Genomic DNA, 27651 nt, shown 5'->3' on the forward strand with positions numbered 1-27651 from the left:
AGAATATGTGACCACTAAGCCAGCCCTGCAAGAAATATTAAGGGGGGGTTCTATAAAAGGAGAAAGACCCCAAGAGTGATATACAACAGAAATTGACAGGGACAATCTATAAAAGCAACGTCTTCACAGGCAACATGATGACAATTAATTCATATCTTTCAATAATCACTCGCAACGTGAATGGCCTAAATGCTCCCCTAAAATGGCACAGGGTGGCAGACTGGATAAAAAGACAGGACCCATCCATATGCTGTCTACAAGAGACTAATTTTGAACCTAAAGATACATCCAGACTGAAAGTGAAGGGATGGAGATCCATCTTCCATGCCAGCGGACCTCAAAAGAAAGCTGGGGTAGCAATTCTTATATCAGACAAATTAGATTTTAAACTAAAGTCTGTAGTTAGAGACACAGAAGGACACTATATCATTCTTAAAGGGTCTATCCAACAAGAAGATCTGACAATTGTAAATATCTATGCCCCCATAATGGGAGCAGCCATCTACACAAGCCAACTGTTAACCAAAATCAAAAGTCATATTGATAACAATACATTAATTGTAGGAGACCTCAATACTCCACTCTCAGCAATGGACAGATCATCTAAGCAGAAAATCAACAAGGAAACAAGAGCTTTGAATGATACACTGCACCAGGTGGACCTCATAGGTATATACAGAACATTCCACCCTAAAACAACAGAATACTCATTCTTCTCGAGCGCACATGGAACTTTCTCCAGAATAGACCACATACTGGGTCACAAATTAGGTCTCAACCGATACCAAAAGATTGAGATTATTCCCTGCATATTCTCAGACCACAATGCTTTTAAAACTGGAACTCATTCACAAGAAAAATTTGGCAGAAATTCAAACACTTGGAAGCTAAAGACCACTCAGCTCAAGAATGTTTGGGTCAACCAGGAAATCGAAGAAGAACTTAAACAATTCATGGAAATCAATGAGAATGAAAACACATCGGTCCAAAACCTATAGGATACTGCAAAGGTGGTCCTAAGGGGGAAATACATAGCCATCCAAGCCTCACTCAAAAAAACCGAAAAATCCCGAATGTACCAACTAACTCTACACCTTAAAGAACTAGAGAAAAAGCAACAAACAATGCCTAAGCCACGCATTAGAAGAGAAATAATTAAGATTAGAGCAGAGATCAATGAATTAGAAACCAGAAACACAGTAGATCAGATCAACGAAACTAGAAGTTGGTTCTTTGAAAGAATTAATAAGATTGATAAACCATTGGCCAGACTTATCCAAAAGAAAAGAGAAAGGACCCAAATTAATAAAATTATCAATGAAAGGAGAGAGATCACGACTAACACCAAGGAAATAGAAACAATTATTAGAAATTATTATCAACAAGTATATGCCAATAAACTGAGCAATATGGATGAAATGGAAGCCTTCCTGGAAACCTGTAAGCTACCAAGACTGAAACAGGAAGAAATTGACAACCTGAATAGGCCAATAACCAGGAACAAGATAGAAGCACTGATCAAAAACCTCCCAAAAAACAAGAGTCCAGGACCTGATGGATTCCCTGGGGAATTCTACCAAACATTCAAAGAAGAAATAATACCTATTCTACTGAAGCTGTTTCAAAAAAATAGAAACAGAAGGAAAACTTCCAAACTCATTCTATGAGGCCAGGATTACCTTAATCTACAAACCAGGCAAAGACCCCATCAAAAAGGAGAATTTTAGACCAATATCCCTGATGAATATGGATTCCAAAATCCTAGCTAATAGGATCCAACAATACATTAAAAGGATCATCCACCACGACCAAGTGGGATTTATCCCCGAAATGCAAGGGTGGTTCAACTTTTGCAAATCAATCAATGTGACAGAACACATTAATAAGAGGAGGGAGAAGAACCATATAGTCCTCTCAATTGATGCAGAAAAAGCATTTGACAAAATACAACATCCTTTCCTGATTAAAACTCTTCAGAGTATAGGGATAGAGGGAACATTCCTCAAGTTCATAAAATCCATCTATGAAAAACCCACAGCTAATATCATCTTCAATGGGGAAAAGCTGAGAGCCTTTCCCTTAAGATCAGGAACACGTCCAGGATGCCCACTCTTGCCACTATTGTTCAACATAGTACTAGAAGTCCTAGCAACAGCAATCAGACAACAAAAAGAAATAAAAGGTATTCAAATTGGCAAAGAAGAAGTCAAACTCTCTTTTCGCAGATGACATGATACTTTATGTGGAAAACCCAAAAGACCCCACCACCAAATTACTAGAACTCATACAGCAATTCGGTAATGTGGCAGGATACAAAATCAATGCACAGAAATCAGTTGCTTTCTTATACAGTAACAATGCAACTGTAGAAAGAGAAATTAGAGAAATGATTCCATTTACAACAGCACCAAAAACCATAAGATACCTCGGAATAAACCTAACCAAAGAGGTAAAGGATCTATACTCTAGGAACTACAGAACACTCATGAAAGAAATTGAAGAAGACACAAAAAGATGGAAAAATATTCCATGCTCATGGATCAGAAGAATAAATATTGTTAAAATGTCTATGCTACCCAGAGCAATCTTTACCTTCAATGCCATCCTAATCAAAATTCCAATGACATTTCTCAAAGTGCTGGAACAAACAATCCTAAAATTTGTATGGAATCAGAAAAGACTCCGAATCGCCAAGGAAATGTTGAAAATGAAAAACAAAGCTGGGGGCATCACGTTGCCTGATTTCAAGCTATATGACAAAGCTGTGATCACCAAGACAGCATGGTACTGGCACAAAAATAGACATATAGACCAATGGAACAGAATAGAGAACCCAGATATGGACCCTCAACTCTATGGTCAAATAATATTTGACAAAGCAGGAAAAAACATGCAATGGAAAAAAGACAATCTCTTCAATAAATGTGCTGGGAAAATTGGACAGCCACATGAAGAAGAATGAAACTCAACCATTCTCTAACACCATACACAAAGATAAACTCAAAATGGATGAAAGACATCAATGTGAGACAGGAATCCATCAAAATCCTAGAGAAGAACATAGGCAGTAACCTCTTTGACATTGGCCACAGCAACTTCTTTCAAGATAAATCTCCAGAGGCTAGTGAAACAAAAGCAAAAATGAACTTTTGGGACTTCATCAAGATAAAAAGCTTCTGCACAGCAATGGAAACAGTCAACAAAACAAAGAGGCAACCCACAGAATGGGAGAAGATATTTGCAAATGACACACAGATAAAGGGCTGGTATCCAAGATCTAGAAAGAACTTCTCAATCTCAACACCCAAAAAACAAATAATCAAGTCAAAAAGTGGGCAGAAGATATGAAAAGACACTTCTCTGAAGAAGACATACAATTGGCTAACAGACAGATGAAAAAATGTTCATCATCATTATCCATCAGGGAATTCAAATCAAAACCACATTGAGATACCACCTTATACCAGTTAGAATGGCAAACATTGACAAGGCAAGAAACAACAAATAGTGGAGAGGTTGTGGAGAAAGGGGAACCCTCTTACACTGTTGGTAGGAATGCAAGTTGGTACAGCCACTTTGGAAAACAGTGTGGAGGTGCCTCAGAAAGTTAAAAATAGAGCTACCTTATGACCCAGCAATTGCACTCCTGGGTATTTACCCCAAAGACACAGATGTAGTGAAAAGAAGGGCCATATGCACCCCAATGTTCAGAGCAGCAATGTTTGCAATAGCCAAACTGTGGAAAGAGCTGAGATGCCCTTCAACAGATGAATGGATAAAGAAGATGTGGTCCATATATACAATGGAATATTACTCAGCCATCAGAAAGGATGAATATCCAACTTTTATATCAACATGGATGGGACTGGAGGAGATTATGCTAAGTGAAGTAAGTCAAGCAGAGAAAGTCAATTATCATATGGCTTCACTTATTTGTGGAACATAAGGAATAGCATGGAGGACATTAGGAGAAGGAAGGGAAAAATGAAGGGGGGGAATCGGAGGGAGAGAAGAACCATGAGTGACTATGGACTCTGAGAAACTGAGGGTTTTAGAAGGGAGTGGGGAGGTGGGATTGGTTAGCCCAGTGATGGGTATTAAGGAGGACTCGTACTGCATGGAGCACTGGGTGTTATACGAAAACAATGGATCGTGGATCACCACATCAAAAACTAATGATGTATTGTATGGTGACTAGCGTAACATAATAAAATTTTAAAAAATGAAAGAAAGAAAAAACTGGAGGTATCAGAATTCCAGATTTCAAGTTATAGTACAAAGCTGTAGTGATCAAAACAGTATGGCACTGGCACAAAAACAGACACATAGATCAATGGAACAGAATAGAAAATCCAGAAATGAACCTTCAACTATATGGTCAATTAATCTTCAACAAAGAAGGAATGCACATGCAATGGAAAAATTCTCTTCAACAAACAGTGTTAGGAAAACTGGACAGCAACATGCAAAAGAATGAAACTGGACAATTTTCTTATAACATACACAAAGATTCAAAATGGATTAAAGACCTACATATGAGACAGTAAGCCATTAAAATCCTAGAGGAGAACACAGGCAGTCACCTCTTTGACATCAGCCATAGGAACATTCTTGTAAATATGTCTAGAAACAAAAGCAAATATAAACTATTGGGGCAACATCAAAATAAAAAGCTTCTGCACATTAAAGGAAACAATCAACAAAAATAAGACAAGCTACTGAATGGGAGAAGATATTTGTAAATGATATATCCAATAAGGGGTTAACATTGCAAAATATACTAATAACTTATACAACTCACATAGCATAATAAAATTAAGTTAAATTAAATTTTAAAAAAAGAACTTACACAACTCAACACCCAAAAAACAAATAATCCACTTAAAAAATAGGGAGAGGCCCTGAATAGACCTTTTTCCAAAGAAGATATACAGATAATCAATAGACACATAAAAAGATGTTCAACATTACTAATCATCAGGAAATGCAAATCAAAACCACAATGAGATAACACCTTATACCTGCCAGAATGGCTAGAATCAGAAAGACAAGAACTAAGTATTGGTGAGGATATGAAGAAAAAGGAACCCTCTCACACTGTTGGTGGGAATGCAAATGGATGTAGCTACTGCAGAAAACGGTATGGAGATTCCTCAAAAAATTAAAAATAGAATTACCATATGATCTAGTAATTCCACTACTGGATATTTACCCAAAGAAAATGAAAACACTAATTCCAAAAGATATATGCAACCCAATGTTTATTGCAGCATTATTTATAGTAGCCAAGATACGCAAGCAACTCAAATGTCTATCAATAGATGAATTAGGAAGATGCGGTATATATATAATGAAATATTACTCAGCCATGAAAAAGAATGGGATCTTCCTATTTGCAAGGATGTGTATTCTAAGTCTAAAGAGATTAACTACATACTGAAATGGAAAATTTTCAAAAGGAACAAGGGATTTATAACACAATATTCAAAATATTCAGCATACAACCCCAAATTACTCAACAAACCAAGATAAGGAAAATCTAAACTCTAAAAACAAAAAGAAAATCCTCAGATGCCAAATCAAGATGACATAGATATTAGAATTATCTAATAATGACTTTAAAGCAGCTATCATTAAAAAAAGTGCTCTAATAATAATCAGTCATGAACACTGACAACTCAATATCAATAATAATAGAGGGAAATTTTTAACATACTTCTCTCCATAACTGATAAGACTGACACAAAATCCATGTTAAAGATATAAACAGGGGCACCTGGGTGGCTCAGTCGGTTAAGCATCTGCCTTCGGCTCAGGTCATGATCGTGGGGTCCTGGGATCGAGCCCCGCGTTGGGCTCCCTGCTCAGCAGAGAATCTACTTGTCCCTCTCCCTCTGTCCCTCCCCTAGCACATGTGAGCTCTCTCTCTCTCTCTCTCTCTGTCTCAAATAAATAAATAAAATCTTAAAAAAAAAAGATATGAACAACAGGGGAGCTCTGCCTGGCTCAGTCAGTGGAGCATGATGTGACTCTTGATCTCAGGGTTGTGAGTTCAACCCCCACACTGGGTGTAAAGATTACTTAAAAAAATAATAATAATAAAAAGTTTTAAAAATATATGAACAAGGGGGTCGCCTGGGTGGTACAGTCAGTTGAGCATCCAACTCTTGGTTTCAGGTCAGGTGTGATCTCAAGGTCCTGGGATAGAGCTGGTGTTGGGTTCCGTGCTCAGCTCAGAGTCTTCTTGGAATTCTCTCTCCCTCTGCCCCTCCCATTCATGCTCATGAGTGCTCTCTCTTGCTCCCTTTCTCAAAATAAATAAATAAGTCTTTTTTAAAAAAAAGATATGAACAATATAGGGATGCCTGGGTGGTTCAGTTTGTTAAGTGTCTGACTCTTGATTTTGGTTCAGGTCATGATCTCAGGGTTGTGAGATCCAGCCCTGCATCAGGCTCCACAATGGGCATAGAGCCTACTTAAGATTCTTGCTCTCTGGGGCACCTGGGTGGCTCAGTCGGTTGAGTGGCTGCTTCAGCTCCAGTTATGATCCCAGGGTCCTGGGATCAAGCCCCACATCGGGCTCAGCAGGGAACCTGCTTCTCTCTCTCCCTCTGACGTGCCCCCTCGTCATACTCTCTCTGTCAAATAAATAAATAAAAACTTTAAAAAAAAATCTCATGAATGGAGAAAGAAGATGTGGTATATATATACAATGGAATATTATGCAGCCATCAAAAGGAATGAAATCTTGTCATTTGCAATGACGTGGATGGAACTGGAGGGTATTACGCTGAGCGAAATAAGTCAATCAGAGAAAGACATGTATCATATGACCTCACTGATATGAGGAATTTGTAATCTCAGGAAACAAACTGAGGGTTGCTGGAGTGGTGGGGGGTGGGAGGGATGGGGTGGCTGGGTGACAGATATTGGGGAGGGTATGTGCTACGGTGAGCGCTGTGAATTGTGTGAGACTGTTGAATCACAGACCTGTACCTCTGAAACAAATAATACATTATATGTTAAAAAAAAAAAAAAAAAAGAAGATAGCAGGAAGGGAAAAATGAAGGGGGGGAAATCAGAGGGGGAGACAAACCATGAAAGACTATGGACTCTGAGAAACAAACTGACAGTTCTAGAGGGGAGGAGGGTGGGGGGATGGGTTAGCCTGGTGATGGGTATTAAAGGGGGCACGTTCTGCGTGGAGCACTGGGTGTTATGCACAAACAATGAATCATGGATTACTACATCAAAAACTAATGATGTAATGTATGGTGATCAACATAACATAATAAAAAAAAGAAAAAAAGAAGAAAAAAACTCAGTCTCCTTCTTCCTCTGCACCTCCCCCACCTCTCTCTCTCTCTAAAAAAACATATGAAGAACATGACTAATAGTTATTATAACATGCACAGAAAACTGCACCCATTGAACACACAGTACACATTGTTCCTAGTACACACATGCATGTAGAACATTTGCTAAAATTGGCTACAGTCTAGACCACAAAACTAGTGCCATCAAAATTTCAAAAAACTAAACTCAAATACTGGCTCCTAATATGTTTGAAAATTTTTAAATGCTTTTCGAGTTATCTTATGGGTCAAAGAAAAAATCCACAATGAAAATTAGAAACTTTTGAATTATATAATAAAGAAAATACTATACTTCAATTTGTAGACTGCAACTAAAGTTATGACTAGAGGTAAATTTAGAGGCTTAAATACAAAGATTAGAAAAGAAGAATATCTAAAGACCTGGGGAGAACTCAGCCAGCATAGGCTGGACACAGAAAGCACTAATCAGAAAGGTAAAGACTTCATTACATTAAAATTAATAACTTTTACAAATCCAAAAACACCATTAAGACAAGCTACAGACTGGGAGTAAATACTTGCAATACATACATCACCCAAAAAACTAGTATTCAAAATATATAAAGAACGCTTGTAAATCTATGAAAAAAGACACCCAACCCTAAGAAAAATGCAGAAAAGACATTTGAACTGACACTTCACAAAGGAGGATATCCATGTGGCCAATAAGCATATGAAAAGGTGCTCAACAACATTAGTTAACAAGGAAAATCAAATTAAAACCACGATGACTATACTATACCTTTGCTAATTGAATTTAAATTAAAAAAAAAAAATAAAACCACAATGAGATACCACTATATGCCTTCCAGAATGGTTAAAATTTAAAAAGACTAACAGCACCAAGTGTTGGCATACTTATAGAGCAAGAGTTAACTCCCATATATTACCGATAACGAGAAAATTGGCACAAACATTTTGGAAAAACGTTTGGCCTTCTTTAACAGGGCTGAAAATATGTATACTGTATACTCCATCAACCTCAATCCTAGGTATAAACCCAACAGAAAAATGTGCACATGTGCACTAAAATATTCACAATAGCTTACTGTAATAGCCCAATACTTGAACAACCAAGCATCCATTAAGAGAAGAGTGATAAATTGTGCTATATTCATTAAATGTAATAGTACACAGGAATGAAAATGCCAAATTGTAGCTACACAGAAGAACACAAAAGGATAGCCATTGGAGGGGCGCCTGGGTGGCTCAGTCAGTTAAGCGTCTGCCTTCAGCTAAGGTCATGATCCCAGGGTCCTGGCATCAAGTCCCGCATCGGGCTCCCTGCTTGGCGGGAGGCCTGCTTCTCCCTCTCCCACTCCCCCTGCTTGTATTCCCTCTCTCACTGTCTTTCTCTCTCTCAAAGTGAATAAAATCTTTAAAAAAAATTAAAAAAAAAGGATAGCTATTGTACAATTCTATTTAAATAAAGTTTAAAACCAGGTAACATTAACATAGGGTTTTAGAAGTTAGTGATTATCTTTTTTTTATGTTCAATTAGCCAACATATAGTACATTATTAGTTTTTGATGTATTGTTCAACAATTTTAGTTGTGTATAACACCCAGTGCTTATGGAAGAGGGATGGTGTAGTGATTTGGATGGAATGTGAGGAATTTCTGGATTGTGGGCATCATTCTATTTCTTGACTGGAATAGTTGTTATATGGGTGTGTTCACGTTGGATAATTCAGTGATCTGTACACATAGGTATGTATATTTTATATGTACATATTTTATATTTCAATTAGAAACTTTAAAATGAAAAAGTAAATAGAAATTTAAACTACCTGATTGAAGTTTGTGTAACATGACCTGGAGACACAAAGAGAAAACTAGTAAATTGTAGTTGAAAATAGATTTCAAAGAGATTACTCACCAGTTAGAAAAGAGAGAAAAAGACATGCTGCTCAGAGAAATAAAAATAAGAATGGCACAAAATGAACTATTTGGGGTGGAAGGAAAGGGTTTAATGCGAAGTAAGACTAAAGAGAAACGGAGGATAGGGAAACCAATGAGAGGATTTCTGAAATAGCTGGATGGTAAAAAAAAATCAGTAAGAGCTTGAACTGGAAATGACATTTCTACACATGGAGGGAAAGAAACAGAATTTAGAAAACAGATAACTACGGTACATCTACATAACATGTCCTATTACTACAGCCAGTATCTCTCCAATCATTGCCATAACCTTATGTGGTAGGAGTATTTTTACCTCCATTTTACAGTCAAGGCACAGAGCGGTTAAGAAACCTACCTAAAAGTTATAGAGGCAGGAAATGGCAGCATTCTAAATACTATATATACTATACTATACTATACTATACTATACTATACTATACTATACTATACTATACTATACTGATAAGATTGAGGTTTCAAGCCTGGGTGATTTGGGGAATGATAATTTCATTAGCATATCCAGGCAACCTGGAAGGAGGGACAATCCCTTGCCTCAGAAAAGAATGATTTCTCTTTCCATATTGTTCTGTCTTCATTGACCCCAAGCATCACTGTCCCTTCAGGAAACACAGCATATTTCCTCACCCCAATACAACAAGATCAAACTACCTTAAGAACAACCTGATATGTAGAAAAGCAAGCTGCTGAAAGAAGTGTGGGCAAAATTCCAGAATATGAAGTTAATTATGTACGTATCCATTTCCACTGATTTCTACCACCCAAATATTTCTTAAATTCTTCCCTCCTTTATACTAAACCACCCTGACTTAGGCCCTCCCTGCTTTTCTCCTGCTCTGTTAGTCTTCATATCACAGCCAAACTTTATGTGAGCGAACTACAGCCTATGGGCCAAATCTAGCCCACAAACTACTTCTGTATGTCCTGTGAGCTAAGAACAATTTTTGCATTTCTAAATGGTTGAAGAGGAAGGAGAAGAAGAAGAAGAGGAGGAGCAGAAAAAGAAAAGGATTTGTAACAGAGGTGCATGTGGCCCACAAGCCTAAAAAATTTACTATTCTGTGCTTTCCAACCCTTACTCTAAACCATGCTCTCCCCACATTCCTTTCCAGAGTCATTCTTCTCCCAGCAGCACTGGTAGGAACGCTGACAGGATACTGATAGTCTCAAAGCCCATCCTCTGAGGCTGTCTCCCCATTGCACAGACCAAGCATCACACCCTCAGTACTTTAAGAACAACTTTTTTCACACCTGTAGGTACTTAATATTATAAAAGTAACTCAGTTTACTACTATCTCCTCAATTAAACCTTTAACAACTAGTAGGTAGAAATTGTGTCCTCTCTTTTTAACTGCCATTTGTTGAGTGCTTATTATAGGTGAGAGAATACCTAGATACTTTTTTTAAAATAAAATGTTACTTAATCCCCCTGATAGGCCTAGAAATTTGGTATTATCTTCAATTTACATCTTAAGAAACAGGCTATGATCACAGAGTTAATTATTGGTGGAGCCAAGATTTAAAGCTAAACTCTGTATCAAAGTCACTGACAATGGGCGGAGCAAGATGACGGAGGAGTAGGAGACCTGGATTTCATCTGGTCTCAGGAATTCAGCTGAATAGGGATCAAACCATTCTGAACACCTACGAACTCAACAGGAGATCGAAGAGGAGAGTAGCAACAACTCTCTGAACAGAGAAGCGACCACTTACTGGAAGGTAGGGCGTGCGGAGAAGTGAATCCGAGGCGATATTCGGGAGGATAGATGGTGGGGGAGGGGGCCTCCATCGGCCGCTTCTGGCAAGTGATAGAGCCGCGGAGCACAAAATCGGAACTTTTAGAAGTCGGCTCCGCTGAGGGACATCGCTCCAGTGGCTAAGCGGGGGATGGAACCCTCATGGGACATTGTGGTCTCAGAACCTTCGGGGTCACAGAAAGACCGGGGGTGCCTGAGTGCGGCAGAGCTCCCAGGTATCGAAGCGGGGAAGCCGGCTGCAGAGACGGAGCCGAGGCGCGGGCTCTCAGCTCAGGGTTGCCATAAACTGTGATCCGTGGCCCAGTCGGGCCACTGCTCCTCCAGCAGGGACCCAACAAGCGGCAGAGCCGGGGAGAGTCCCCTTCCTCCCCTGCGAGGAGCGGCGCGGGAGCGCACTGCAGGGATCTGCTGGGTTTGGAGACTCCACACGGGGTCGGGTGCCAGAGATAGCAACGCTCGGTCACAGGCCGGGTGAGCACGGAGTAGGGCCAGAGACCAGGGAGACAGGAGTGACTGGCTGCTTTTCTCTGGGGGCGCACTGAGGAGCGGGGCCCCGAGTTCTTGCCTCCTTTGGGGCGGAGATTGGGAGGCCGCCATTTTCACTGTAGTCCTCCAAAGCCGAACGGAAAGCTTGCAGGGAAAAAAAGCTCCTGAGAGCAAACCGGAGCAACTTCCTTAGCTGGGACCGACAAGGGTGGGGCAATTCCGCCTCCGGCAAAGACATTTGGGAACCACGGCAACAGGCCCCTCCCTCAGAAGATCAGCACGAACAGCCAGCAAGCCAAGACCAAGTTTACCCATCAAGGAGAACGGGAGAACTCCAGCCCTAGGGGAATACTGCACATAGAATTCATGGCTTTTTTTTTTTTTTACCATGATTCATTGGTTTTTCAAAGTTAATTTTTTAACTGTTTTTTTAATTTCTCTTTTTCCCTTTTTCAACCAACATCTTATCAATCCCCCTTTTTTAAAAAAAACATTTTTTATTTTTCATTTTTAGAGTCATATTTTATCCCTTCATAGTAGTTACCCTTATTTTTGGCATATATATATAAGTTGTTCTCTCTTTAAAATTTTGAGATACAGTTTTTTCTAACAGATCAAAATATACCCTAAATCACTAGTGTATGGCTTTTTTCTAGTCTCCTGCCTGATCACATTCTCTCCCCCCCTTTTTTTTTAAATCTTCTTCTTTCTTTTCTCAAACAACTTCTTATCATATCAATTCCTTTTATAAGATCTTTTATAATTTTCATCTTTACAGTCATCTTCCATCCCTTCATTGTATCAACCCTTATTTTGTACATATATAAGTATTTCTTCCTTTAAAATTTTAGGCGACACTTTTTTCTAACAGACCAAAATATGCTCAAAATCTAGTGTGTGGCACTGATCTATGCACTAGCCTGATCATATTTGATCATATTCGTTTTTTTTGTATTGTTCTGTTTTTGTTTTTAATCTTTTTCTTTTTGTTTTTTTTCTTTCTTTCTTTTCTCTTTCTTTTTTCTTTCTTTCCCTTTCTTTTTTTTTAAGATTTTTATTTATTTATTGAGAGAGAGAGAGAATGGTAGAGAGAAAGCATGAGAGGGAAGAAGGTCAGAGGGAGAGGCAGACTCCCTGCTGAGCAGGGAGCCCGATGCGGGACTCGATCCCGGGACTCCAGGATCATGACCTGAGCCGAAGGCAGTTGCTTAACCGACTGAGCCACCCAGGCACCCTCTTTCCCTTTCTTTTCCCCTGGTTTCAGGTCTTTTCTGATTTGTATAGAGTATATTTGCTGGGGACGTTGTTAACCTGTTAGCATTTTGTTCTCTCATTCATCTATTCTCCTCTGGACAAAAGGACAAGACGAAAAAAATCACCTCAGCAAAAAGAACAAGAGGTAGTACCGTCTGCCAGGGACCTACTCAATACGGACATTAGTACGATGTCGGACCTAGAGTTCTGAATCATGACTTTAAAGATACTAGCTGGGCTTGAAAAAAGCATGGAAGTTATTAGAGAAACCCTTTCTGGAGAAATAAAAGAACTAAAATCTAACCAAGTCGAAATCAAAAAGGCTATTGATGAGGTACAATCAAAAATGGGGGCACTAACTGCTAGGATAAATGAGGCAGAAGAGAGAATCAGCGATATATAGCAATAGAAGCCTTTCTCAAGAAACAACAAAGGTCTCAAATACACAACCTAACCCTACACCTAAAGGAGCTGGGATTAAGAACAGCAAATAAAGCCTAAACCCAGCAGGAGAAGAGAAATAATAAAGATCAGAGCAGAAATTGATGAACTAGACACCAAAAGAACAGTAGAACAGATCAACGAAACTAGGAGCTGGTTCTTTGAAAGAATTAACAAGATTGATAAACCCCTGGCCAGACTTATCAAAACAAAAGAGAAATGACCCAAATCAACAAAATCATGAATGAAAGAGGAGAGATCACAACCAACACCAAAGAAATACAAACAATGATAAGAACATATTATGAGCAACTCTATGCCAGCAAATTAGATAACCTGGAAGAAATGGGTGCATTCCTGGAGATGTATTAACTACCAAAATTGAACCAGGAAGAAATAGAAAACCTGAACAGACCTATAACCACTAAGGAAATTGAAGCAGTCATCAAAAATCTCCCAAGAAACAAAAGCCCGGGGCCAGATGGCTTCCCAGGGAATTCTATCAGACATTTAAAGAAGAATTAATACCTATTCTCCTGAAACTGTTCCAAAAAATAGAAATGGAAGGAAAATTTCCAAACTCATTTTATGAGGCCAGCATTACCTTGATCCCAAAACCAGACAAAGACCCCATCAAAAAGGAGAACTACAGACCAATATCCTTGATGAACATGGATGCAAAAATTCTCACCAAAATACTAGCCAATAGGGTCCAACATTACATTAAAAGGATTATTCACCATGACCAAGTGGGATTTATCCCTGGGCTGCAAGGCTGGTTCAACATCCGCAAATCAATCCACGTGATACAATACATTAACAAAAGAAAGAACAAGAATCATATGATCCTCTCAATAGATGCAGAAAAAGCATTTGACAAAGTACAGCATCCTTTCTTGATCAAAACTCTTCAGAGTATAGGGATAGAGGGTACATACCTCAATATCATAAAAGCCATCTATGAAAAACCTACAGTGAATATCATTCTCATGGTTTTCCCCTAAGGTCAGGAACACGGCAGGGATGTCCACTCTCACCACTGCTATTCAACATAGTATTAGAAGTCCTAGCCACAGCAATCAGACAACAAAAAGCAATCAAAGGCATCCAAATCGGCAAAGAGGAAGTCAAACTCTCTCTTTGCAGATGATATGATACTGTATGTGGAAAACCCAAAAGACTCCACCCCAAAACTGCTAGAACTCATACAGGAATTCAGTCAAGTAGCAGGATATAAAATCAATGCAAAGAAATCAGTGGCATTCCTATACACCAACAAGACAGAAGGGAGAGAAATTAAGGAGTCGATCCCATTTACAATTGCACCCAAAACCATAAGATACCTAGGAATAAATTTAACCAAATAGGCAAAGGATCTGTACTCAGAAAACGATAAAATACTCATGAAAGAAATTGAAGAAGACACAAAGAAATGGAAAAACATTCCATGCTCATGGATTGGGAGAACAAACATTGTGAAAATGTCAATGCTCCCTAGAGCAATCTACACATTCAATACAATCCCCATCAAAATACCATCCACTTTTTTCAAAGAAATGGAACAAATAATCCTAAAACTTGTATGGAACCAGAAGAGACCCCCGAATAGCCAGAGGAATCTTGAAAAAGAAAAGCAAAGCTGGCGGCATCACAATTCCGGACTTCCAGCTCTATTACAAAGCTGTCATCATCAAGACAGTATGGTACTGGCACAAAAACAGACACATAGATCGATGGAACAGAATCAAGAGCCCAGAAATGGACCCTCAACTCTACGGTCAACTCATCTTTGACAAAGCAGGAAAGAATGTCCAATGGAAAAAAGACAGTCTCTTCAACAAACGGTGTTGGGAAAATTGGACAGCCACATGCAGAAGAATGAAACTGGACCATTTCCTTACACCACACACAAAAATAGACTCCAAATGGTTGAAAGACCTAAACGTGAGACAAGAGTCCCTCAGAATCCTAAAGGAGAACACAGGTAGCAACCTCTTCGACCTCAGCCACAGCAACTTCTTCCTAGAAACATCGCCAAAGGCAAGGGAAGCAAGGGCAAAAATGAACTGTTGGGATTTCATCAGGATAAAGAGCTTTTGCACAGCAAAAGAAACAGTCCACAAAACCAAAAGACAACTGACAGAATGGGAGAAAATATTTGCAAATGACATATCAGATAAAGGGCTAGTATCCAAAATGTATAAAGAACTTATCAAACTCAACACCCAAAGAACAAATAATCCAATCAAGAAAGGGGCAGAAGACATGAACAGACATTTTTCCAAAGAAGACATCCAAATGGCTAACAGACACATGGAAAAGTGCTCAACATCGCTCGGCATCAGGGAAATCCAAATCAAAACCTCCATGAGATACCACCTCACACCAGTCAGAATGGCTAAAATTAACAAGTCAGGAAACGACAGATGTTGGCGGGGATGTGGAGAAAGGGGAACCTTTCTACACTGTTGGTGGGAATGCAAGCTGGTGCAACCCCTCTGGAAAACAGTATGGAGGTTCCTCAAACAGTTGAAAATAGAGCTACTATACGATCCAGCAATTGCACTACTGGGTATTTACCCCAACGATACAAATGTAGGGAGCCGAAGGGGTACGTGCACTCCAATGTTTATAGCAGCAATGTCCACAATAGCCAAGCTGTGGGAAGAGCCAAGATGCCCATCGACAGATGAATGGATAAAGAAGAGGTGGTATATATACACAATGGAATATTATGCAGCCATCAAAAGGAATGAGATCTTGCCATTTGCAATGACGTGGATGGAACTGGAGGGTGTTATGCTGAGTGAAATAAGTCAATCAGAGAAAGACATGTATCACATGACCTCACTGATATGAGGAATTCTTAATCTCAGGAACAAACTGAGTGTTACTGGAGTGGCTGGGGGTGGGAGGGATGGGGTGGCTGGGTGATAGACATTGGGGAGGGTATGTGCTACGGTGAGCGCTGTGAATTGTGCAAGACTGTTGAATCACAGTTCTGTACTTCTGAAACAAATAACGCAACATATTTTAAGAAAAAAGAAAAAGAAGAAGATAACAGGAGAGGAAGAAAAGGGGAGTATGTCAGAGGGGGAGACGAACCATGAGAGATGATGGACTCTGAAAAACAAACTGAGGGTTCTAGAGGGGAGGGGGTAGGGGGATGGGTTAGCCTGGTGATGGGTATTGAGGAGGGCACGTTCTGCATGGAGCACTGGGTGTTATGAACAAACAATGAATTATGGAACACTGCACCAAAAACTAAGGATGTAATATATGGTGTTTAACATAACAATAAAAAAATTAAAAAAAAAAAAGAAAGAAAGGGGCAGAAGACATGAACAGATATTTTTCCAAAGAAGACATCCAAATGGCTAACAGACACATGAAAAAGTGCTCAACATCGCTTGGCATCAGGGAAATCCAAATCAAAACCTCCATGAGATACCACCTCACACCAGTCAGAATGGCTAAAATTAACAAGTCAGGAAACGACAGATGTTGGCGGGGATGTGGAGAAAGGGGAACCTTTCTACACTGTTGGTGGGAATGCAAGCTGGTGGAGCCACTCTGGAGAACAGTATGGAGGTTCCTCAAACAGTTGAAAATAGAGCTACTATATGATCCAGCAATTGCACTACTGGGTATTTACCCCAACGATACAAATGTAGGGAGCCGAAGGGGTACGTGCACTCCAATGTTTATAGCAGCAATGTCCACAATAGCCAAGCTGTGGGAAGAGCCAAGATGTCCATCGACAGATGAATGGATAAAGAAGAGGTGGTATATATACACAATGGAATATTATGCAGCCATCAAAAGGAATGAGATCTTGCCATTTGCAATGACGTGGATGGAACTGGAGGGTGTTATGCTGAGTGAAATAAGTCGATCAGAGAAAGACATGTATCATATGACCTCACTGATATGAGGAATTCTTAATCTCAGGAAACAAACTGAGTGTTGCTGAGTGGAGGCTGGTGGGAGGGATGGGGTGGCTGGGTGATAGACATTGGGTAGGGTATGTGCTATGGTGAACGCTGTGAATTGTGCAAGACTGTTGAATCACAGATCTGTACTTCTGAAACAAATAATGCAAGATATGTTAAGAAAAAAGAAAAAGAAGATAGCAGGAGGGGAAGAATGAAGGGGAGTAAGTCGGAGGGGGAGACGAACCATGAGAGACGATGGACTCAGAAAAACAAACTGAGGGTTCTAGATGGGAGGAGCGTGGGGGGATGGGTTAGCCTGGTGACGGGTATTAAGGAGGGCATGTTCTGCGTGGAGCACTGGGTGTTATGCACAAACAATGAATCATGGAACACTACATCAATAACTAATGATGTAATGTATGGTGATTAACATAACAATAAAAAATTAAAAAAATATTCCTGACAAAAAGTAGGGCATTAATAAATAGATGAACAAATTAATTGATTAAGATGGATCAATCAATGGTTTTCTGACTTTAGAGCCACTGTTTTTAACAATATGGTCTTAATTTCACAACACTGAAATGCATCTCAAATCTTGAAATTGAAGTGTATCTTAAATTAGTCTAACTCAAGAGCTCATATGATTATTTCTTTGTTGCCCATTTTATTCCAAAAAAGATTCAGGACATTTAATATATGACATCTCTCCATAATTTCCATGTTAAATAGTCATTCAGTCAATAAAGCTACAGGCCAAATCAAGAGTTTAAATAAAAGTAGAACTTCAGAAAATTTGTATATTTGTATATTGCTATTGCAGTATAACTGTTCACCAATGCCAAATGTACAGAACACAAAATCTGTTCCACAGGCCCAAAATGCTACAAAGAAAGTGAAGTTACCTTTAATCTCTTTTCCTTTTCCGAAACAATGGTCCTGATGAGGGTAAGTTCAGTTAGAGAAAATACAAGTAAAACTACCAAAGGGAAGATACTTATAAAAATCCACAAAAAAGTATCAATATAATAAGCAGGGAATGGAAACCGCCTAAGAAAAATTAAGACATCACTAAACACTTGTTCTGCAGCTCTGCCGTTATGGTATGTCATGATGGCCCGATCTACGACATGCTGCAAAAGCAGGAACCCTTCTCTGATGTACCCTAAATGAGAAAACAAAGATGGTCAAGTTCAGTATACCAAGAAGCAACCAGGGAAACAAAGAAGGCAATTTGCATAATTCAAAACTTTTAACTCAAAGAACAAAACAGTTTCCCAAAACCTACAGTAATTTGGGACACAAACAAACAATAAATAACATGGAATTGTATTACTCTCTTCCCAAAACTAAAATACTACATGAAAATGATACAGTTGCTTTATGTAATTTTAGCAGCCAAAATAAATTGAGAATTCAATACCAGACATATAAATAGAAGTGATGCTCAAAACAAGATGTGATACAATCCCATTTACAATAGCATCAAAAAGAATAAAATACATAGGAATAAACTTAACTGAGGAGGTGAAAGACTTACACACTGAAAACTACAAAACATTGCTGAAAGAAATTAAAGATGACACAAGTAAATGGAAAGACATTCCTTGTTCCTGGATTGGAAGATTTACTGTTGTTAAAATATCCATACTACCCAGAATGATCTCCAGATTCAATGCAACCTCTATCAAAATCCTTGTGATGAGCACAGGTGTATGTATGGAAGTCCTGAATCACTAAATTGTATGCCCCAAACTAATATTACACTGTATGTTAACTAACTGGAATTTAAATAAAAACTTAAAAAAATTCCAGTGTAATTTTTTGCAGAAACAGAAAAAACAATCCTAAAATCCATATAAAATTGCACAGAACCTCGAATAGCCAAAACAATCGTAAGCAAAGAGAGCACCTGCTCTTGTGAGCTGGTGGCCTCGCACTAACTGATTTCAAAATATAATGCAAAATTACAGTAATCAAAAGAGTATTGGTATAATAGCAGCATAAAGACTGAAATAGAGACCAACAGAACAGATGGCCCAGAAATAAATTCTCCCATATATGGTCAGATGACCTTTGACAAGGCCACCAGGAGAAAAGACACTCTCTTCGAAACAAATGGTGCTAGATAAACTGGATATCCACATGCAAAAGAATGAAGTTGGATTATTATCCAAAACTGCATGCAAAAGTTAAATCAAAAGAGATTAAAGACCTAAATATAACACCTGAAATTACAAAACTCTAGAAGAAAACATATAGGGCAAAAGTTTCGTGACATTAGATTTCACAACGATGTGGCTATGACACCAAAAGCACAGGTGACAAAAGCAGAAAACAGATGACTTCAAACTCAAAAGCTTCTACACAGGATGGAAACAATCAACAGAGTAAAAAGGCAACCTATGGAATGGGAAGAAATATTCACAAACCATATAACTGATAAAGAGTTAATATCCAGAATATATAAAGAGGGTGCTTGAGTGGCTCAGTTGATTAGGCATCAGACTCTTGATTTTGGTTCAGGTCATGATCTCAGGGTCCTGGGATCGAGCCCTGTGAGGGGCTCTGAACTCAAGCAGGGAGTCTACTTGAGGATTCTCTCTCTCCCTCTCTCTCAGCCCCTCCCACTGCCCACACACGCACTCTCTCTCTCAAATAAATAAGTAAATCTCGGGGCACCTGGGTGGCTCAGTCGGTTAAGCATCTGCCTTCTGCTCAGGTCATGATCTCAGGGTCCTGGGATCGAGCTCTGTGTTGGGCTCCCTGCTCAGCAGGGAGTTTGCTTCACCCTTTCCCTCTGCCTCTCTGCTCATGCTCACTCTTCTCTCTCTCTATCTCAAATAAATAAATAAATAAATCTTTTAAAAAAATAAAAAGTATACATATATGCAATGGAATATTACTCAGCCATCAGAAAGGATGAATATCTACCATTTATATCAACATGGATGGAGCTGGAGGGGATTATGCTAAGTGAAATAAGTCAATCAGAGAAACACAATGATCATGTGGTTTCATTCATATGTGGAACATAAGGAATAGTGCAGAGGACAATAGGGGAAGGGAGGGAAAACTGAGTGGGAGGAAATCAGAGAGGGAGACAAACCATAGGAGACTCTTGACTCTGGGAAACAGAGGGTTGCTGAAAGGGAGGTGGGTGGGGAGATGGGGTAACTGGGTGATGGGCATTAAGGAGGGCATATGATGTGATGAGCACTGGGTATTATACTTGACTGATGAGTCATTGAACATTATATCAAAAACTAATGATGTACTATAACTTGGCTAATTGAATTTAAATTAAAAAATAAAAAGTAAAATAAAAATAAACAAATCTTTAAAAAAGAATATATAAAGAACTCCTCTAACTCAACAAAAATAAGCCAATTAAAAAATCGGCAAAGGACTTGAACAGACATTTCTCCAAAGAAAACACACAAATGGTCAAAAAACACATGAAAAAACATTCAACTTCATTAATCATCAGAGAAATGCATATCCAAATCACAATGAGATATCACTACCAAAAGAACAGAAAAGAACAAGAGTTAATGAGGATGTAAAGAAATCGGAATCCTTGTGCTCTCTTGGTAGGAATATAAAATGGTGCACAGTATGGAGGTTTCTCAAAATACTAAAAAATAACTACCATATGATCCAGCAATCCCACTTCATGGCATATATCCAAAAGAACCAAAGAAAGGATCTCAAAGAGATAACACACTCATGTTCACCACAGCATTATTCACAATGGCCAAGAGGTGAAAGCAACCTATGTCCCTCCACAGATGAATGGATAAACAAAATGCACCATATACATACAGTGGAATATCATTCAGCCTTTAAAAAGAGAGAAATTCTGTCCTATGCTACAACATGGACACACCCTGAGGACATTATGCACAAAAAGACAAGTAATGCATGATTCCACTTATATTGGGCATTTGACCTACATTCACAGAAACAGAAAGTAGAATCTTGGTTTCCAGGGGCTGGAGGGAGGGAAACATTAGGAAGTATTTAATGGATAGCATTTCAGGTTTGCAATATTAAAAGTTTTAAAGATCTGCTGCACAACAACATGGCTATAATTAACAATGTTGTATTGGGCACTTGAAAAGTGAAGAAGGTATATCTCATGTTAAGTGTTCTTATTACAATTTTAAAAATCTCACTTTTAAATTTCACTGAACTAATTCTGATCTTCTCTTCCACCACCTATCCTCAGCTGATTTAATTGGCTAAAGTCCTAATAATTAATATCATAGAATCTTCATGTCAAAAGGGACCTAAAGGGTGGCTTAGTCCAAACATTCATTTTTCAGATGAAGAAACTTTATCTAGAATGTTTAGGATCATAAAGCTACTGATTAATAAAGTCTGAACAAAAAACATCAAGTCACCACACTTTAATCCAAGAGTGTCCCCTCATATCAATTTTTTAATGTTAATTTGCTATGCAGTGTCATTCAATAGTTGAAGTTTGCCTAATTATCTTCTGTCTTGTTTTATAGAACATGGTCTTTTTAAGGAAACACCTCCTTCCAGAAGTAACACTCTATTTAAATATTTTTATGTGACCAACTCTTCTTTCTGGTTTTAAACTACTCTTTTTCTACCAAGATCATGCTATTTTCAATTAACTTACTCTAACAAATTACATTTAGGTGGCAGTAGATTAATTATAAGAAAGGCCAGACTCTTTTTTAACTTTTGCTTGGAAAAATATTCAAAATGATTTTGATAAGATGACAAAACAACACACAATCAATACGACCATTCTAGTTTAACTATTTTCATTTTTGGACAGCCATCCCAATCTTTGTATAGGTTCATACATACTTTTCATAGCTATGATTCTAATTATATGGTTCTCTATTTATTAGGCCTGATAAGAATTATTTTTAACCCTACACAATAGTTGTCAAGCTGACATATCCTCATATTCTTGACTATGTACTTATTACACACTGTTTTGAGTGTTGCCAATTTTCATTGATAATGGTTAAATTGCACATAGCTTTTGTCTGCTGTTGAATGACTTCCTAAAGCTAACTTCTCAGAATTGTTAGTTCAAAGCTCTTACTGTTTATTTTTTTCCTTCAAGGTACTCTATACAATTAAAAAAGAATTTTAAATTACCATTGCATAATTAAAACTCATTCATCAACCAAAAAGAATAATTTAATCCAACACTATGAAACTTGGAATTCAACCACAAAAAAAAATTTGGAAAGACCACAAATACATGGAGGTTAAAGAACATCCTCCTAAAGAATGAATGGGGGGCACCTGGGTGGCTCAGTTGGTTGGGCAACTGCCTTCGGCTCGGGTCATGGTCCTGGAGCCCTGAGATCGAGTCCTGCATCTGGCTCCCTGCTCGGTGGGGAGTCTGCTTCTCCCTCTGATCCTCCCCCATCTCATGTGCTCTCTCTCTCTCTCTCATTCTTGCTCTCTCAAATAAATAAATAAAATACTTAAAAAAAAGGAATGAATGGGGCTAATTGGATTTATTTTTTTCTTTTTTCTTTATTTATTTTTTAAGTTTTATTTTATTATGTTGTTAGTCACCATGCAGTGCTATATGGTGGCTAACTGAATTTAAATTAAAAAATTAAAAATTAAAAAAAATTAAAGAAAATGAATGGGTTAACTAGATAATTAAAGAAAGAAGAAATAAAAAAATAGCATGGAGGACCACAGGGGAAGGGAGGGAAAACTGAATGGGAAGAAATCAGAGAGGGAGACACCACTGGAGACTCTGGACTCCAAGAAACAAACTGAAGGTTACAGAAAGGAGGAGGCATGGGGTAACCAAGTGATGGGTATTAAGGAGGGCACGTGTTGTGATGAGCACTGGGTGTTATACACAACTAATGAATCATTGAACACTACATCAAAAACTAATGATGTACTATATGCTGGCTAACTGAACTTAAATAAATAAATAAATATACAGTCATTACATAAAAAAAAGAAATAAAAAATACATGGGAGCAAATAAAAATGAAAACACAACAGTCTAAAATCTTTGTGATGCAGTAAAGGCAGTCCTAAAGGGAAGTATATTGCAATACAAGCCTAATTCAAGAAGCAAGAAAAGTCTCAAATACACAACCTACACTTACACCTAAAGGAGCTAGAAAAGGAACAGCAAATAAAGCCTCAGGCGAGCAGAAGAAAGGAAATAATAAAGATTAGAGGAGAAATAAATGATATAGAAACAAAAAATTGAGAGATTTCAATTTAATGAAACTAAGAGCTCATTTTTCAAAGAATTTATTCTTCAAAAGAATTAATAAAATTGATAAACCCATAGCTAGATTTATCAAAAAGATAAAAGGACCCAAATAGATAAAATCATGAATGAAAGAGGACATATCACAACTAACATCACAGAAATACAATCATAAGTGAATACTATGAAAAATTATATGCCAACAAACTGGGCAACCAGGAAGAAATGGACAAATTCCTAGAAACCTACAAACTACCAAAACTGAAACAGGAAGAAATAGAAAATTTGAACAGACCCATAACCAGCAAAGAAATTGAATCAGTAATCAGAAATCTCCCAACAAACCAAAGTTCAGGGCCATATAGATTCCCAGTGGAATTCTACCAGACACTGAAAGAAGAGTTAATACCTATTCTCCTCAAACTGTTCCAAAAAGTAGAAATGGAAGGAAAACTTCCAAATTCATTCTATAAGGCCAGCATTACCTTGATTAAACCAGATAAAGATCCACTAAAACCAGATAAAGATCCACTAAAAAGGAGAGTTACAGGCCAATATCCCTGATGAACATGGATGCAAAAAAATACTAGCAAATTGAATTCAACAGTACATTTGATGAATTATTTTATTCACCATGAGTAAGTGGGATTTATTCCTGGGCTGCAATCAACACCTGCAAATCAATCAATGCGATATACCATATTTATTAAAGAAAGGATAGGAACCATATGATCCTGTCAATAGATGAAGAAAAAGCATTTGACAAAACACAGCATCCTTTCTTGATAAAAACCCTCAACAAAGTAGGGATAGATGGAACATACCTCAACATCATAAAGGCCATATATGAAAGGCCAACAACTAATATCATCCTCAATGGGGAAAAACTGAGAGCCTTTCCCCTAAAGTCAAGAACAAGACAAGGATGTCTACTCTCGTACTGTTATTTAACACAGTACTGGAAGTCTTAGCCTGTCTGATTAGACAACAAAAAGAAATAAAAAGCATCCAAATGGGCAAGGAAGAAGTCAAACTTTCACTGTTTACAGACGACATCATACTCCATGTAGAAAACCCAAAAGACTCCACCAAAAACTAGAACTCATACAAGAATTCAGCAAAGTTGCAGGATATAAAATCAATGTGCAGAAATCTGTTGCATTTCTGTACGTCAATAATGAAGCAGCAGAAAAAGAAATCAAGGAATTTATCCCATTTATAATTGCACCAAAAACAATAAAATACCTAGGAATGAATCTAACTAAAGAAGTAAAAGATCTGTACTCTGAAAACTACAAAACACTTATGAAAGAAATTGAAGAGAATACAAAGAAATGGAAAAGCATTCCATGCTCATGGACTAGAAGAACACATATTGTTAAAATGTCTATACTACCCAAAGCAATCTATATATTTTAATGCAATCCCTATCAAAATACCACCAGCATTTTTCACAGACCTAGAACAATCCTAAAATTTGTATGGAACCACAAAAGACCCCAAATAGTCAAAGCAATTGTGAAAAAGAAAAACAAAACTGGAGGTATCAGGGGGCGCCTGGGTGGCTCAGTTGTTGAGCGTCTGCCTTTGGCTCAGGTCACGGTCCCAGGGTCCTGGGATCGAGCTCCGCATCGGGCTCCCTGCTCAGCGGGAAGCCTGCTTCTCCCTCTCCCACTCCCCCTGCTTGTGTTCCCTTCTCTCGCTGTGTCTCTCTTTGTCAAATAAATGAATAAAATCTTTAAAAAAAAAAAACTGGAGGTACCAGGATTCTGGATTTCAAGCTGTCTTACAAAGCTGTAGTCATCAAGACAATATGGTACTGGCACAAAAACAGATACAAAGATCAATGGAACAGAATAGAGAACCCAGAAATGGACCCTCAGCTCTCTGGTTAACTAATCTTTGACAAAGCAGGAAAGAATATCCAGTGGAAAAAAGAAAGTGTCTTCAACAAATAGGGTTGGGAAAACTGGACAACATGCAGAAGAATGAAACCGGACCACTTTCTTACACAATACACAAAAATAAATTCAAAATGGATCAAAGACTTCAATGTGAGATAGGAAACCATCAAAATCCTAGAGGAGAACATGGGCAGAAACCTCTTAGACCTCGGCAGTAGCAATTTATTATTAAACACATTGCTGGAGGAAGGGAAACAAAAGCAAAAATGAACTATTGGGACTTCATCAGGATAAAAAGCTTTTGCTTTTTATCAACTAAAACTAAAAGCAGCCTACAAAATGGGAGAAGATATTGCAAATGACATATCAGATAAAGGGTTAGTATCCAAAATCTATAAAGAACTTCCCAAACTCAACACCCAAAAAACCCAAATAATCCAGTTAGGAACTGGGCAGAATACATGAATGGACACTTTTCCAAGGAAGACATCCAGATGGCTAACAGGCACATGAAAAGATGCTCAACGTCTATTCAGCATCAGGGAAATGCAAATCAAAACCACAATGGGATATCACCTCACACCTTCAGGAGGGCTAAAATTAACAATGCAATAAACAACTGCTGTTGGCGAGAATAGGGAGAAAGAGGGACCCTCTTGCATTGTTGGTGGGAATGCAAACTGGTGTGGCCACTCTGGAGAACAGTTCGGAAGTTCCTCAAAAAGTTAAAAACAGAACTACTCTATGACCCAGCAATTGCACTAGTAGGCATTTACCCAAAAGATAAAAAAATACAGATTGAAGGGGCACATGCACCCAGATGTTTATAGAAGCATTATCAACAATAGCCAAACTATGGAGAGAGCCCAAATGTCCATGGACTGATGAATGGATAAAGAAGATGTGGTATATATAATATTACCCAGCCATCAAAAAGAATGAAATCTTGCTTTTTGCAATGACATGGATGGGAGCTAGTGTATATTATGCTAAGTGAAGTAAGTCAGTCAAAGAAAGATAAATACCATAAGATCTCACACATGTGGAATTTAAGAAAGAAAACAGATGAACATATGGGAAGGGGGAAAAGAAAAAAAAGAGAGAGGGAAACAAGCCATATAAGACTCTTAAGGATAGAGAACAAATGGAAGGAGGTGAGTGGGGGATGAGCTAGATGGGTAATGGGTATTAAAGAAGGCACGTGCTGTGATGAGCACTGGGTATTGTATGTAAGTGATGAATCACTGAATTCTACTCCAGAAACCAATATTGCACTCTGTTAACTAACCAAAATTTAAATTAAAAAAAAAAACAATTTAGAACCATAAATATGTAGGCAATGTTAGTTTATGAAAATGTGTCTATTAAGTCAGCAGAGCCAACTTTTACTATCTAAGACTATATAAATGCAAGGATACACACTGATAACATTCAGGAAATTATCTACAGTTTTAGGAAGATATTTTTCAAATGCATAAGGTTTTCTATATGCTTGTTTCTACAATAAAAACTCAAATTTAAAAAGGTACTGCCACAATGAATAAACTTTTCACTCATAGAAAAAAATGATCCATACATGTTGATATGACTACTAGCTTGCAACCAAAATATTAATGTAAGTAGGCTGGAGGACTGCTCACCAGGATCTCCTCCATCATCATCAACTAGGTTCCTGGGTCCTAGAGAAGGTATCTCTGGAAAGAGAAGATGTGTATTCCATCCAGTATCTTTTAAGGAGCTTAGTAAATTTGAAGATTTCTCAGTACCTGCACCAAAACGCAGATGATATTTTACCTAGAATAAACAATAGAAAACAAACAACATGTAAGACCAATGAACACTAAAAAGCAAGTAAGAGGGCGCCTGGGTGGCTCAGATGGTTAAGCGTCCGCCTTCGGCTCAGGTCATGGTCCCAGAGTCCTGGGATCGAGTCCCGCATCAGGCTCCCTGCTCCTTGGGAGCCTGCTTCTCCCTCTGCCTCTCTCTCTCTCTCTCTCTCTCATGAATAAATAAAATCTTCTAAAAAAATAAAATAAAATAAATAAAAAGCAAGTAAGAGCAGTGAAAGGAAAAGAAAATACAAAGCTAAAATTTGTGTTTGGAGGACAGAGTGAGCAATTCAGGATTCTAAATGATAAGAAATGACAGTACCACTGACACAAGGGACAAGCAGCAAGCCTCATGTGCCATAATCATAGTCAAAGTTAGAAATCAATTAAATTTACATCTCTGTTCTATCATCTTCAGGCATTTTGTCTCTGAGTTACAAAGACGCCAACAGTGCTACCTTGATCATTACAAATGTATTTTTCTATCTCCACAACTGGCTTGTCTAACT

The 27651-nt window shown here is 38.2% G+C and overlaps 1 protein-coding gene across 1 annotated transcript in view; it reads right to left on the reverse strand.

Moving 5' to 3' along the window:
* The window catches only part of LOC114202171 (phospholipid-transporting ATPase ABCA3-like), a 177285-nt gene that overhangs the window by 139489 nt on the left and 10145 nt on the right, over positions 1-27651 (reverse strand). The window contains exons 4-5 of the mRNA XM_088017035.1: positions 26954-27107; positions 18074-18333 (exon numbers count right to left, since the gene is read on the reverse strand). Coding sequence (XP_087873161.1) covers positions 18074-18333; positions 26954-27107 — 414 coding nt within the window. The remainder of the gene's footprint in view (positions 1-18073; positions 18334-26953; positions 27108-27651) is intronic.

This window comes from Eumetopias jubatus, unplaced genomic scaffold, assembly GCF_037043125.1.
Source record: "Eumetopias jubatus isolate StellerSeaLion01/CBP00866 unplaced genomic scaffold, mEumJub1_p1.0 scaffold_12, whole genome shotgun sequence".
Classification (NCBI taxonomy): domain Eukaryota; kingdom Metazoa; phylum Chordata; class Mammalia; order Carnivora; family Otariidae; genus Eumetopias; species Eumetopias jubatus.